We start from the raw sequence: 13,929 nt of genomic DNA, 5'->3' as shown, positions 1-13,929 counted from the left end.
ATCACAGCCAGTGAGCCAATAAGGAGAGAGTGGGGGCAGGGCCGAGCCGTGCTCCGTGTGTGAATGGACACACGGAGAAGGGGCTTGGGAGCAAGCCTGCTCGGGTGCCCCCGTAGCAAGCAGCCACTAGGCAGGAGGGAAGAGCCTGGAGTGCCAGTGGGGGACCAAAGAAATGGAAGATCGGGGTTGCTCTGTGCAAAACCATTGCACAGAGCAGGTAAGTATGACATGTTTGCAATTTTTTAAAAAAAAGAACCTTTACAATCACTTTAAATAGATTTATATGTACTTTCTGCCACCATAACCTTTAGGTGCTTATAAAACTCAAAACTACTGCTTCCATTCTGAGGTCAACCCCTACACTGTCTGATTATTTCTCAAAATGTTCTTTTCTCCCAAACAAATTGATCCATATATAACTGTCTCACACATGTCTTTCAACAACCTTTAATATGAAAGTCTGTCCCATTGTTGATCAATTGGCAGTTATTACTGATCAGCAGCATTGAACTCTGACTTCACCAGAGATCAGTGATATTTGTGAACTTTGGTCCAAATCCTAATCTCTGTACTAATTATATAACAAATAGTAGATCTAAATCTAACACATATTTGGCTCAACTGACTAAGCTATAGTACTCATTATTGTTATGTAATAATAATTACTTTAAAGTGTTAGTTCACCTTTACAGAATTTTTTTTAAAGGTAAACACCGTACACCCTGCTCACCCCCCCCTAGCCCCCCTGTACTTTCCTCCGTGGTTGATGAGCTGTCAGTGCCCATGCAGCCAGTCCAGCAGTCGGAGGATTTGAATTTCGTGCTCTTTTTCTTCTCTCTACTGAAGCCATACCAGTGGAGATCTGAGCATGAGACTGGGAGAGAGGACACCTGGGGGCCACACAGCACCACCCACATCACAGCACCTGCACCACTGCCGCCCCTTCTACAGTGAGACATCATAGCAGCATCCTGGGGACAGGTGAGAAGGCTATTCGCCCATTGCTGATACTACTAGCAAAGACTAGGCCACTGAGAGCAGAACACCAAGTGTACCCAATCCATTCCGCAGCCATACTGCACTCTATACTGCACGTATTCCAGATCTAGACTGCACCTACAGTATACCAACCCTATAACACATTATACCAAACATTTACCGCATCCGAACCAAATCTACCTTGCATCTGTGCTGAGACTTTACAGTACCTATACTGCATGTAGGTTAACTGGGACTGTTGTTAAGTGCACCAATGCTTTTAAAGGGCTCCAACAACAGCCGGCAGAAGAATATCTCAAAGGATTGCCCCTTCCGTAATAATTATTCTGCAAGTCCCTTTTGTTCCAATGCTTCCCCCCCCCCCCCCCCCACACACACACACCATACTCCTTTTCTTTGGATAGTGCATACTCAGTCAGTCTAGGACTAGTATTGCTGTCATAAAAATGCACTCTGGTAGTATAGTTCCAGCACTCGGTAGATTAAACTTTACTATTGCTCGCTGCTGCATTTGAGGTGGCCTTGCTACTGATTTAAGCTGATCTTATGCCAAGTCCTTACTGTGCATAACTTTGTATGCTAAATTGTGTTATTAGAGGGACTGAGGTTCTTGAAAAGGTTGAGGCAAAAAACAGAGTACCCATCCTATCCAAGGGCTCCTATGGGGGTAGCGCTACACATTGTTTTTGTAAAGCTATTAGATTGTAAGCTCTTCTGAGCAGGGCCCTCTTAATCCTATTGTATTGTATTGTATTATAACTGTATTGTCTCCCTTTTATATTGTAAAGCGCTGCGTAAACTGTTGGCGCTATATAAATCCTGAATAATAATAATAATAATAAAGTTGAACTAACACTTTAAAACCAGACAAATGTTGCCCCTATCCCATTCACAATTCTAAAAAGTCTCTTTAACACCTTTTGATACTCTTGCGTTCACTAACATGTGACTCTGCCAGTTCTGGCAGTAAAAAATGGTAACCCTTTACAAGAGACTGGATCTGCCTCCAACTGGTCTCATTGACACCCCTCTTTGTGGCATCATTATGCCACTGAAATCTTCTGGAGCTTGAGAAAACCCCAATGCTAAACAGCCATTGACAAATGTCCACATCACTAAGGCAGCAAACACGCAAAGAAGGACCCTATGAATTTGCAGTATTTGAAGTATATGGGAAGTTTATATTAGCTAGAGGTGAAAGGACTGCAGCTTTAAGTAATGAGAGCTGAACTGATCTTCATTTGGAAAATAATGTTTATTATGGCAAAAAATGTTATCCCTGCACTCCTTCTAACCATTTGCCTATAAGCTCACTTTGTCTTTGCACTCACATTACCCTACAGCTGAAGCTAACTATAACATTTGCCCCAAGCCTAACTTTTAGGCCTCATGCACATTGGACTCTCCTACAGTAGATACTTTTCCTCCTGGCAGCAGTGTTTTGGCAGAAAAAATGATTGACGCTTGCATCAAGAGCTTGGCTGTTAGTTAATTTCATTGACCAGAATAATAATTTATTCTGGCCCTTGAAAAGAATTACCGTTCAAGCACTAAACACGCCTAGCTCTAAAACGCATTTACACGCATATACACACGTCAATTGTTTTTTCTGCCAAAACACTATTTTCGGCCAAAACACTATAAACGCGTTGGCTGTGGGGTTTTTTCTACCTGTAAATGCTCCTGCCTCTGAATTCCTGTAAATGCCTATGTGTGCATGGACACATAGGCTAAGATGCAGGGGCATCTAGAGGCAGAAAAAGAAAACGCAAGACGCCCCTAACAGCCACGTTAAAAACTTCCAGTGTGCATGAGGACTTAAAGTAGTTCTAAAGGCTCAAGGGGACTGAGCCAATGAACACACAGAGGAGCGGCTCAGGAGCGAGCCTGCTCGGGTGCCCCCAGAGCAAGCTGATTGCTCTGGGGGCACTTGGAAGGAGGGAGGGGCCAGAAGCGCAGGTGGTGGACCTGTGAAGAGGAGGATTGGGGCTGCTCTGTGTAAAACCACTGCACGGAGCAGGTAAGTATGACATGTTAGTTGTTTTTTAAAAAATGCCTTTAATATCACTTTAACTGCCCCATCAAGCCCTGCAAAAAGATGTCCCTACAAGCAGAAACAAGGAAGAAAATATCTACTGATAAAAACAGGGTGGGGAAATCACCTGTTTTACTGTGTATTCTGCTCTTCACCCTGGCTCATTTGAGATATATTATATTAAGTCATCCTTGGTAACTGAGTCAAATGAGTGCCGCAAAACTGTCATTAGGCCCAGGCTGAATTATTGCATCATGTGTTACCTCACAGTGAACCCTAGGTCTCTAATGAAGGGTCCAGCCTGGGCAAAGATGATTAAATGATATGGAAGAGATCGTTGCTGATTTATGGCTGGGATCTGTAATTATGTAGCAGACTCTAAGATAATATATTTCTAAAGGAAAATAAAGCCTTGCTCTGTCCTGTTTGTAAATTACATTTGAATTTCTAATGTTAGCATCTTTTTCCCAAAGGAAATATGGCAAGTCTAAAAAAAAATATATAAATATCTATTTATATATTTCCATGGGGATTTCTTCTGCACATCAAAAACAGGACAGTTTTCATTGGCTTTTCATTGGCCTAAAATCATTATTGAGCTTGTTATGTTTATATTTCTTAATCTACACAGCATAACATTGGATTTTAGAAAGGGAGCACTGATCAAAAGGGCAGTGACGAACGGTATCCAAATCTCAATCACCCTTCATTGTTCTGCAACTTTATCAAACTATGCTTGCATAAAATGAATGGCCTAAAATTACAAATCACACACATATAAACTCAGTTTATATATCATAGTTTTCAGCATTTTCACATATTTCAGGGACACCTGTATATTAATTCAATGCCCCCAAGCTGATAATTCATAATGGACTTTGTGCATAGTCACCCACATTCTATAATCATTTCTAGGACAACTTTGCTGCTCAGAAGCTGAATATCAGCCAATCAAAAACCATAAATCAATTTAAAAAACAAATCTGCTCCAAAAGCCTACGCCTACATATCTGCTTTCTACCTTGGCTGCGGTCACAGTTCCCAACCCCTTCTCCACTCACAGTCCACCAAACAATATACAGCCAGACACCAGGTTTGGTTAAAATGTCTTTACTATTTGTGGAAAAGTCTAAAGCTCACCCGACCTGAATTTAATCGTAGAGGATTCACCAAAAATATTACATGGCAACCAGAGATCATCACATTCCCCATTATATAATGGCCTCTGAAAAGATTTACAGAATGGTATTTTTATAGAGTCTATATGTTCTTCCGGTGTTCGCATGAGTTTTTTCCAGATGCTTCACTTTCCTCCCACTGGAAGGGTAATTGGCATATCTGGAAACTTGCCAAATCTCAGAGATGCCAACTTTTCAATTATGTTACCGGCCTGGCTCAATTCTCCTGCACAGGTTGCTTACTAAATCATTGGGTTCACCAGTTACTTTTATGCTGATACTTCTTACTTCTAGCAGGCTTCAGTCTCCCATTTATTCTATGCATTTACCTTTATACTGATGACCTTTGACAATGGGTGTTGTGTCACACTTCAGATCACAAGACAACTGTGCACTTTGTTGTGTTGTGGTGGGATCATGCTAGCAATAATTGAGCTCCTTGTTTCAAGCCCCTAGCCATCCTTCCTCCCTCATAAACCCTCAGCCCTCCTTCCTCTCCCTAGAGCCACACAGGAGCCTTAAGCTTAGTGCTCCTCAAAGAGCCCCCCACCCCAGCCTCATAGCTCCCCTTCTTCATCCCAATTGTTTTCTCACGGACAGCACCACAGCAGCATGTTTTTTCCTCCTATTGTCACCCACTCACATTGATGCCAGGGCATTTCTTATTTCCTCACTGTTATTCCCATATTTTACGACAATATTAAAATCTTTAAATTGCTGCAGTGTGCACTAGTCTGCCCCCTGTCCTACCTCTATTGTCAGGCCTGGTAAAGTTCCCAGGTATGGTTATTGGAATGTGGTGGTAACATTAAATTGTGAGCTTGTTAAGGGGAAAAAGGCTTATATGAATAATTGTATGTACACTGTAAAGCACTGAGTAGTATGTCAGTGCTATATAGATACTGGAAATATGTTGAATAGGTAAACGTGGATGTTCAGTCCCTGCTTGGAAGCTAATGTATAATTTGGTCTTTCAGTCATACAGAAAAGCTAATAAGAGAAGATAATAAAATTCAAAAGTACATCAATAGTTGCTGCTAAAGCATATATTATAAATAAAACCGAAATGATCAGTTCATGAAGCGTAAACACTTTTTTGCCATAAAGATTGTGATTTTAAAGATTAATTCCATGTTGTACATAGATACAGTACATTGGTCCAGGTTGACCAATGTAACTACTGTAGGTATAACATACTAATGCCTAGAATTATTCTGTAAGCAAAAAGCTGCAAGCAACAATCAAAAGGTTGAAAATAATGATCTTTATGGCTAATACCACACCCATTATTGCTTAGGGCATTAAGCTTGTACCCAGCTTAATCTAAAATACTATCCAGTATATGTAAAGTGAAGCCAACACTGAACAACTCAGCTGAAACAAGAAGCTTAGCAAAAAAGTAAGAAAATCAAAAATTGTGGGTGTAGACATAGAACTAATTAAGGAACTTAGGAACATAGTGTACATTAGATACTAGACTGAATTCACAAAGCTTCTACAAAAAGATAAGAATTTTTACTTTCAGTCATGTGACCACAATTTTCAAAATTTTTGGATTGTCTCTATTTAGATTATAATGATCCGTATCCTTATTCTGCTGTTTCAGCTTAGTGAATGGAACCTCTTGTCTTGAAATCAAGATAAAGAGCTTTATTTGTCTGGGAAACATATGAATGGATGAATATGGTATTTTTGAAAACAGAAGTAGTCGGACTTTAAATATGCCAAATGAGAACAAAGTCAGAAAAAAAATCTATATAAATTGTATTACACATAAAAAACACAATATTAAAAGCATAGATTTGCATAAAGAGACTTTGCGATGAATACAAAAATATTTAAATCTGATGGATACATGTACTTGTAACTGGTCTACACGTTACGCGGGATTCCCCGCTTCTTCAGGACCATACATATATTGCAAGTGTGTTATATACAGAGTTTTTTACTCAATATCATAAATCATCAAAACAACAGAGGAGAGGAATATAGGATCTGTCACAGATGTTTTGCCTACCGGCCCATAGTCTGAACCTATTAACGCAGAAGTAAACATAAATATCCAAAAGGGGGAAATAAATATCCAGTGTATAGCAATATACTCCAAACGATGTGAATACGATCACATATGCTGGTATTGTGGTAGGTACATATCCACCTCTCCTCTGGCAAAGTTTTTGCATGGTTCTGCATTCTCATACCAGTCCATGGTAATACAAAATCTGCTTGAAGCAAATCAAATGCAGGTCAGAAGGAGGTCAAAAGCACCTGTCAGTGAATTCTGAATGATTTAAGAAGTGTCCCAAACTTAGGTCAGTTTGATGCCATTGGCACAAGCCCAAAGCCTATTGACAGAGACATAAGGAAATTAAATTATGATTGGCCGTGTGTGAGGTCCCTGATTTTGCAGAATATTATTGCTCTTAGCTCTGCTTTGATGAACAAAAAACTGTTTTAGCAATATTACTTTGGTTTTACCCATAGTTACCGCATGTACTACAGCATACTGTACCTACTATAAAGGTGGCATCTCTAGTCTTAGAATACTGCCCTATATATGTCTAGAAGGGCTTACTGCACAGGGGCAGTCAACATTAAATGGGATTGAAAACAGGGAGCAGACCGCAGAAGACCTAATGAAGCATGTAGGCAACTGGGGTATGTTTTTTGTGTAGCTTAGTTCAGGGAGGCCAGGCAGGGTGGTAGAATGTAGTTTGTAGTATGATCTGTACTTTAATAGGGCTGATTGGTGGCTTGGTGGTCTCTTGCCAGTAGCAGCCAGTGGGGTTTATTCAGTAAGACAGGCATACTGCTCTCTGCTCCTTGCACTCTTTATTGAATAAACACATCGAGGTAGAGATATAAAATCACCTTCTTAATGCAGTAAATTCCATTCAATTTTACTTTTCACCATTTTTACTAGTTACTGAACTGATCAGAGGAGAAACAGAAACTGATCCAACACTTATATTTATTCTTTAGGTTACTTAAGTACTTCCAAAGAAAACTCCCAGATCAACTTTTGGTCATTTGCTTGTACTTGAGTACTTCCCCCTTGAGTTCTTAAGTAGAGAAGGAATCCTATTCCTCTAGTGGGGGTCCACCTGAGAAACCTGTAATCACAATTGAGACATACTGTATATCTCAGGAGGAAAGTGACACAAGAAGCCAGTTAGTGATTTTGACTGCCTACATCCATCCAGAGATGAAAACACAGTGGACTGATGCTTTATGGGGCTAAACAACATTTGTACATTATTGCAGAGGAAACAAAATTAGCCAACTGGTTATTCGTGGAATCCAGAAAAGGAACTAGTCACATTTTCATTAATATTTATATACTCATAAATATTTATATCTGCATGAATTATAACATCTTTATACAGCCTCATGCAAATGAGAAAATAATGAATGTGTTAGAAAGTATATGGCTGTGTTTTTCTTTTTTAGTTGTATCTCCCTTTTTTTTTTATTTGACAACATATTTGCTCTTTTTTTTTTGGTTGCATTTGCTTAATGTCCTGTTGTGTATGTTGATGACGTTTCTGATTTATAGTGATCATGCACTCCATTTTAAACAATTTCAGATGCCACAAGATGCCTACAACCTTTTGTCAGAAGAGCTTCATCTGTGAACTTTTCTAATTTGGTTTCACCAGGTTACTGGGCCTCATGCAGAAGCCCTAAAAAAAATGCCATTTTACTGTCCAACAAGGCTGCCACAGTGACCAGTAAGGGCACTTCTCATTAGACAGGAGGACGGCAGTTGATGGAACTGAACCATGAAGTCAAGGCAAGACCCCACTAAAAAAAAAGTGAAACCAAATCAAAAATGTACCCAGAAGGGGCTTATCTTTCTAGTTACAGTTAACAGAAATTATTGTGTATGACCTGCTCTTAGGTGGTACTTTGATTCTGAAAAGTTTACAGAGAACAGGTTTACCTCGAGGATAAAAATTGACACAGTCTCTCATAAATGTTTGTCATTGTCACATACTGTATTGTCCTGGTACATTCCTTCATGGTTTGCTGGAACCTTGCACCATAAGTATGATGCAGTTGAGATATGTTTGCATGTCGGTTGCTAAGACATTAGCAGTTCCTGGAAGTAGCTATGGAATTCATCATCTCTTGACTGGTCAAGTCTATTAAATATGAATTCAATGAATGGAATCCCCATGGGTTTCCAACAGACATTATATTGTATAAATAAATAAATAAATACATGTTTTATCTTTTTACCATTGGTCAACCTTATCCTATACACAGGTACAAACATAAAACTTTATCTCATTAGTTTGTTTACTAGTGCCAACATGTTCTCTTTTATGCACAGCATATTTGCAGTCTGCAATTACCTAAGCTGTAAAAGTTGGTTATCATATCTAAACATGTAACTTTATCTTGATGGACACAGCGGGAGCCAATCAGCGGGTCCAGTGGCCACGATCATTTACCCTATACCATGTGCACGAAATCTTGTACAGGTACGTGAGTTTGCACACCCAGGCCGCCCTGCTGCCGTAAATGTACGTGGGGCGGTACAGGAGCGGTTAAAGATCTCTACCTAATATTGTTCATTGTTTTCTTGGATGGATTATAGGGAATTTGTATTTGATTATAGTTATCTTGGGTATCTTTAAAGATGTGAGACTAGGGTAGGCCATTGATTGTGCAAATTTCTTTCCTGCAACCATGGGTTGCAGAAAACGAATTTGCATGATTCCCCCACTAACACAGACAGTGCTGACAGTGGAATTCCTCCTGCCAAGCAATTGTCCGAAGACGGTGATTATTGCTAGTGGCAATAGCAGCCACTAGAGATGATCGCAAGGGAATCTGGCAGGCTGGTTGTTCTCAAATTGATTGATCGATCAACTTGGTACATTCAGCCTGCCCACACACAGTTTGAATCGAGATTGGAGCCGTCTATGGCCAGCCTTGAAGCAGAACTCTGATCAAAAAATGTTTTCCATGTCCTTGTTGCTGATCTCCTACCTTCACCAACTTTGCCATCCATGTTCTTCTGAGCTATGTTGTTCCTCTACAATAGGCTGCTGAACTTGCTGAAAAACTGTTATTGCCTGCTGACATCCTGTTTGTAAGACTGATGGCTGCTATCCCTCTCCTAAGCTCAGCCAGTGGTCTGGCATGCCCCGTTGTAGTCCTCTGAAAACGAGCAGGGAGGAAGCAAACATGTTGTGGGCGGAGGGGGTCTCCCAGCCCCCGGTCTGTGCCAACCATGGAGGAGGTGTATTTCTTCTCCTCTCTCCTCCCTACACCTCCTCTGCTCCCTGACAGTCTCCGTCCCCCACCGCACCGCCCCCCGCTGTGTCAGGTATAGTATACAAGAACACCACTGGTGAGACTGTCAAGCTGCACTGGTTGGACTGACAAGCTGCACTGGTGGGACTGACAAGCTGCACTGGTGGGACTGATATTTGGCACTGGTGGTCCCTGACAGTCGGCTCTGGCAGTCCCTGACAATTGCCACTGGTGGTCACTGACATTCAGCACTGGTGGTCCCTGACATTCAGCTGTGGTGGTCCCTGACATTCAGCTCTGGTGGTCCCTGACATTTGGCTCTGGTGGTCCCTGACATTCAGCACTGGTTGCCCCCTGACATTTGGCTCTGGTGTCCCTGACATTCGGCACTGGTGGTCCCTGTCACCAGGCACTGGTGGTCCCTGTCATCAGGCACTGGTGGTCACTGACATCCTGCTCTGGTGGTCCCTGACATTTGGCTCTGGTGTTCCCTGACATTTGACACTGGTGGTCACTGATATTCAGCACTGGTGGTCCCTGACATCCGGCACTGGTGGTCCCTGACATCCGGCACTGGAGGTCACTGACATTCGGCACTGATGGTCACTGACATTTGGTTCTGGTGGTCCCTGAAATTCGGCTCTGGTGGCCCCTGACATTTGGCTTTGGTGGTCCCTGACATTCGGCACTGGTGGTCCCTGACATTCGGCACTGGTGGTCTCTGACATTTGACGCTGGTGGTTCAAAAATGTCACTTAGGTGTCCGATCTGTCTGCCGCAATGTTGTAGTCCCGCTAAAAATTGCAGATCGTTGCCGTTACCAGTAAAAAAATAATAAAAATGCCATAAATCTATTCCCTATATTGTAGACGCTATAATCTTTTGCGCGAACCAATCAATATACGGTTATTGCGATTGTTTTTTTTTTTTTTTACCAAAATTATGTAGAAGAATATATTGGCCTAAACTGAGGAAGAATTTAGTTTTTTTTCATATTTTTTGGGGGATATAGTTAAAAATATTGCTTTTTTTTCAAAATTGTTGTTTTTTTTGTTTATAGCGCAAAAAATAAAAAACGCAGAGGTGATCAAATACCACCAAAACAAAGCTCTATTTGTGGGAAAAAAAGAACATAAATTTTGTTTGGGTACAGCGTCGCATGACCGCGCAATTGTCAGTTAAAGCGACGCAGTGCCGTATCGCAAAGAATGGCCTGGTCATTAACGGGGTAAATCCTTCCGGTCCTTAAGTGGTTATGTGAGCAGACTGCAGTTTCTCTTTAACCACTTCCCGCCCGGCCCATAGCAGATGACGGAAAGCACAGTGGTTCAGTTATCCTGACTGGGCGTCATATGACGTCCAGCAGGATAACATGCCACCGCTCACCCGCGGGGGCGCGCATTGTGGCGATCGGTGGAGTGTTGTGTCAGCCTGACACACCACTCCACCGATCTTGGTAAAGAGCCTCCGGCTCTTTGATCAGTCGTGTTCAATCACGGCTGATCACGCTGTCAATAGGAAGAGCCGTTGATCGGCTTTTCCTCACTCGCGTCTGACAGACGCGAGTAGAGGAGAGCCGATCGGCGGCTCTCCTGACAGGGGGGGTCTGCGCTGATTGTTTATCAGAGCAGCCCCCCCTCAGATCACCACACTAGACCACCAGGGATTGCCACTAGGACCACCAGGGAAGGGGCAACATGTGGATGGCCAGGTATGTACCCCATGGCCATCCACATGTGCCCAATGTGCCCAATCTGTGCTAATCAGTGCCCACAAATGGGCACTGATTGGCACCATTATGTTTCAGATCTGCCCAGCAATGCCACCAATAAGTTTTATCAGTGCCACCAATCAGTGTGTTCAGTGCCACCTGTCACTGCCCATCGGGGCCACCTGTCAGTGCCCATCTGTGCCCATCAGTGCCACCCATAAGTACCCATCAGTGCCACCCATATGTACCAATCAATGCCACCTACGAGTGCCCATCAGTGCCGCCTATGAGTGCCCATCGGTGCCACCTATGAGTGCCCATCAGTGCCGCATACCAGTGCCACCTATCAGTGCCCATCAGTGCCACCTATCAGTGCCCATTAGTGCTGCCTATCAGTGCCCGTCAGTGCCACCTCATCAGTGCCACCTCATTGGTGCCACCTCATCGGTGCCCATCAGTGCCGCCGTATCAGTGCCCGTCAGTGCAGCCATATCAGTGCCCGTCATTGAAGAAGAAAACGCACTTATTTACAAAAAATTTTAACAGAAACAAAGAAAAGGTATTTTTTTTCGAAAATTTCGGTCTTCTTTTATTTGTTGCGCAAAAAATAAAAACCGCAGAGGTGATCAAATAGCACCAAAAGAAAGCTCTATTTGTGGGAACAAAATGATAAAAAATTTGTTTGGGTACAGTGTAGCATGACTGCGCAATTGTCATTCAAATTGCGACAGCGCTGAAAGCTGAAAATTGGCCTGGGCGGGAAGGTGTCTAAGTGCCTGGTATTGAAGTGGTTAAGTACACAGATTTTCTAGCAAGTGTAAAGAAAATTTACAAGTGAATAAAAAATAATTTATTAAAAGGATAAACACAGCAACTAAGAATTTAAAATACTTACTTTTTCTGAGCTGTTACTTGCAATTTGTATGTTGGTAACATTGTCTGCTAGCTCATAGCAGCCAGAATCTATTTTATCCTGACACCAGATGGATACATTCTGTTTGCTATACAAAACTGCACTCAAGAATGAACAAATAATTCACTAATCCTTGAAATTAATTATTAGGAGAACAACTGAGTGAAGTGTATGGAATGTTTTGTTCTTTTTATTTGATAAGATGTATTATTTAGTAGTTTTGTGTTATCTGTATTTGTTAGCTGGGGAATGCCCAAAGGCTGTGTTTTGTACCTATACAATTCAATTCTTCAATAAAAAGAAATAAAAAAAAAAAAACAATTAAAGCCCCACTCCAGGCTGCTATTATAATTACCAATGCAATGAGATTCCCCACCCCCACCCCACCTCTGCACTATATGGCTTAAAAGCTCATTTGGCTGGGGGGAGGATAAGTAGAAATACTTACCTTTTTCCACACTCTCCTGACAACCAGCACTATCCTACTCAGTTCAATGATCCCGGGTTGTAAGTGGACCCTGGCCGTCCTTAAAGTGTGGGTCCACCTATCTATCATTTTTTTTTTTTTTTTTGAGTTCATTCACAAACTTTTCTTCTCAGCATTACATACTCACATATTGTGTGTAATATGTCCGCCTGTGTCAGATTTCGCGAAAAGAATAACTTATATTATTCACTGCAGGCGGTTTCCATCTTCATTGTGGGCATTTGAAGCCCACAAGCATTTATTTCCTGCATGTGGTGAATGCTGTGCTCCCAGCATTCACCGCTCGTTCCCGCACATGCTCAGTGGCATCCTGGGAAGCCTGAGACTAGCTCCCAGGAGTCTGGGACAGGCTAGAAACACGCCTACTCCCACGGGAGGAGAACCAGGAAGTGCAAAGAAGAATAGAAAAATAAAAGGTAATTACGGCGATTTAAATTTTTTTTAAATGGCATGTCAGCATCTAGGCAAGGAAGAGAATACATACAGATATTGTTCAAAATTTGGGTGGAACCCCGCTTTAAGTAAAATCCAGGACTGCTGTACGTGATGACGTCAGAGAGCTGTGATTGCCCAGGCAGTGAGGGGAAGCATTTTTGGGGGCCCTGATACACAGAGGTAGCCTCTGGGAGCAATGAATAAGGTAAGTATTTCAATGTATCCAAACAAGCATTTTATTCATGCAGTGTGAGGAAGGGTAGGGGGGAGTTGGACCCTACTGAAAGGGTAAATTTAACAGCAGCCCAAAGTGAGGCTATAAATATCAACAATTGTAATTAAAGAAAAGGCCAGCAAATAAGTATTCAATGTTTTAAATCTAGAAAATGAATATTTTAGACCAATTTATGAAACATAATTTAATTGGTAGCAGTCTGCAGTTGCCAAATCAAGTTTAATTTATTTAATTAATCAATTTTAGATTCACTGATTCATTTTAAGCATCTCTGGATGTTCTAACATATCCAATGTTGTTTAGATTATTCTTTATTTAGATCTTATAAGATATGCTGCACTTTAATTGTATTTTTGGACTTGCAACATTGTACACAAACATAAATAAATTATTTTACTTCATAGATATCATGAATATCGTTCATGCACGCCTGTGGTATCAAGACTCCCATGGGGCAGAGAAAGAGAATATGGAGGGGTCGGAGCTGTGTCCCTCCCTTCCGATCACCGGCCAAAGACAGAACCTCCTCCACTGGAAGCAAAGGGACACAAGCACTATGGATATGGAGGAGATCCCTGGCCAAGGTACTCCTTGCCATCTTTGGGTTTCAAGCAAGCTGCACCTTTTGGAGTATGATTTATGTTTGTGTAATAGTTTATCTGAATTTATTT

General features: G+C 41.6%; 1 protein-coding gene across 1 annotated transcript in view; it reads left to right on the top strand.

The window, feature by feature from the left end:
* Nucleotides 1-13,929, top strand: part of SPMIP4 (sperm microtubule inner protein 4) — an 86,508-nt gene that overhangs the window by 8,695 nt on the left and 63,884 nt on the right. The window contains exon 2 of the mRNA XM_073630129.1: nt 13,663-13,842. Within this exon, the coding sequence (XP_073486230.1) occupies nt 13,663-13,842 (180 nt within the window). The remainder of the gene's footprint in view (nt 1-13,662; nt 13,843-13,929) is intronic.

The sequence above is a fragment of the Aquarana catesbeiana genome, linkage group LG05 (assembly GCF_042186555.1).
Source record: "Aquarana catesbeiana isolate 2022-GZ linkage group LG05, ASM4218655v1, whole genome shotgun sequence".
Lineage (NCBI taxonomy): Eukaryota > Metazoa > Chordata > Amphibia > Anura > Ranidae > Aquarana > Aquarana catesbeiana.
Note: the sequence above shows the minus strand (reverse complement) of the source record. Positions and strands in the feature narration are given on the sequence as shown.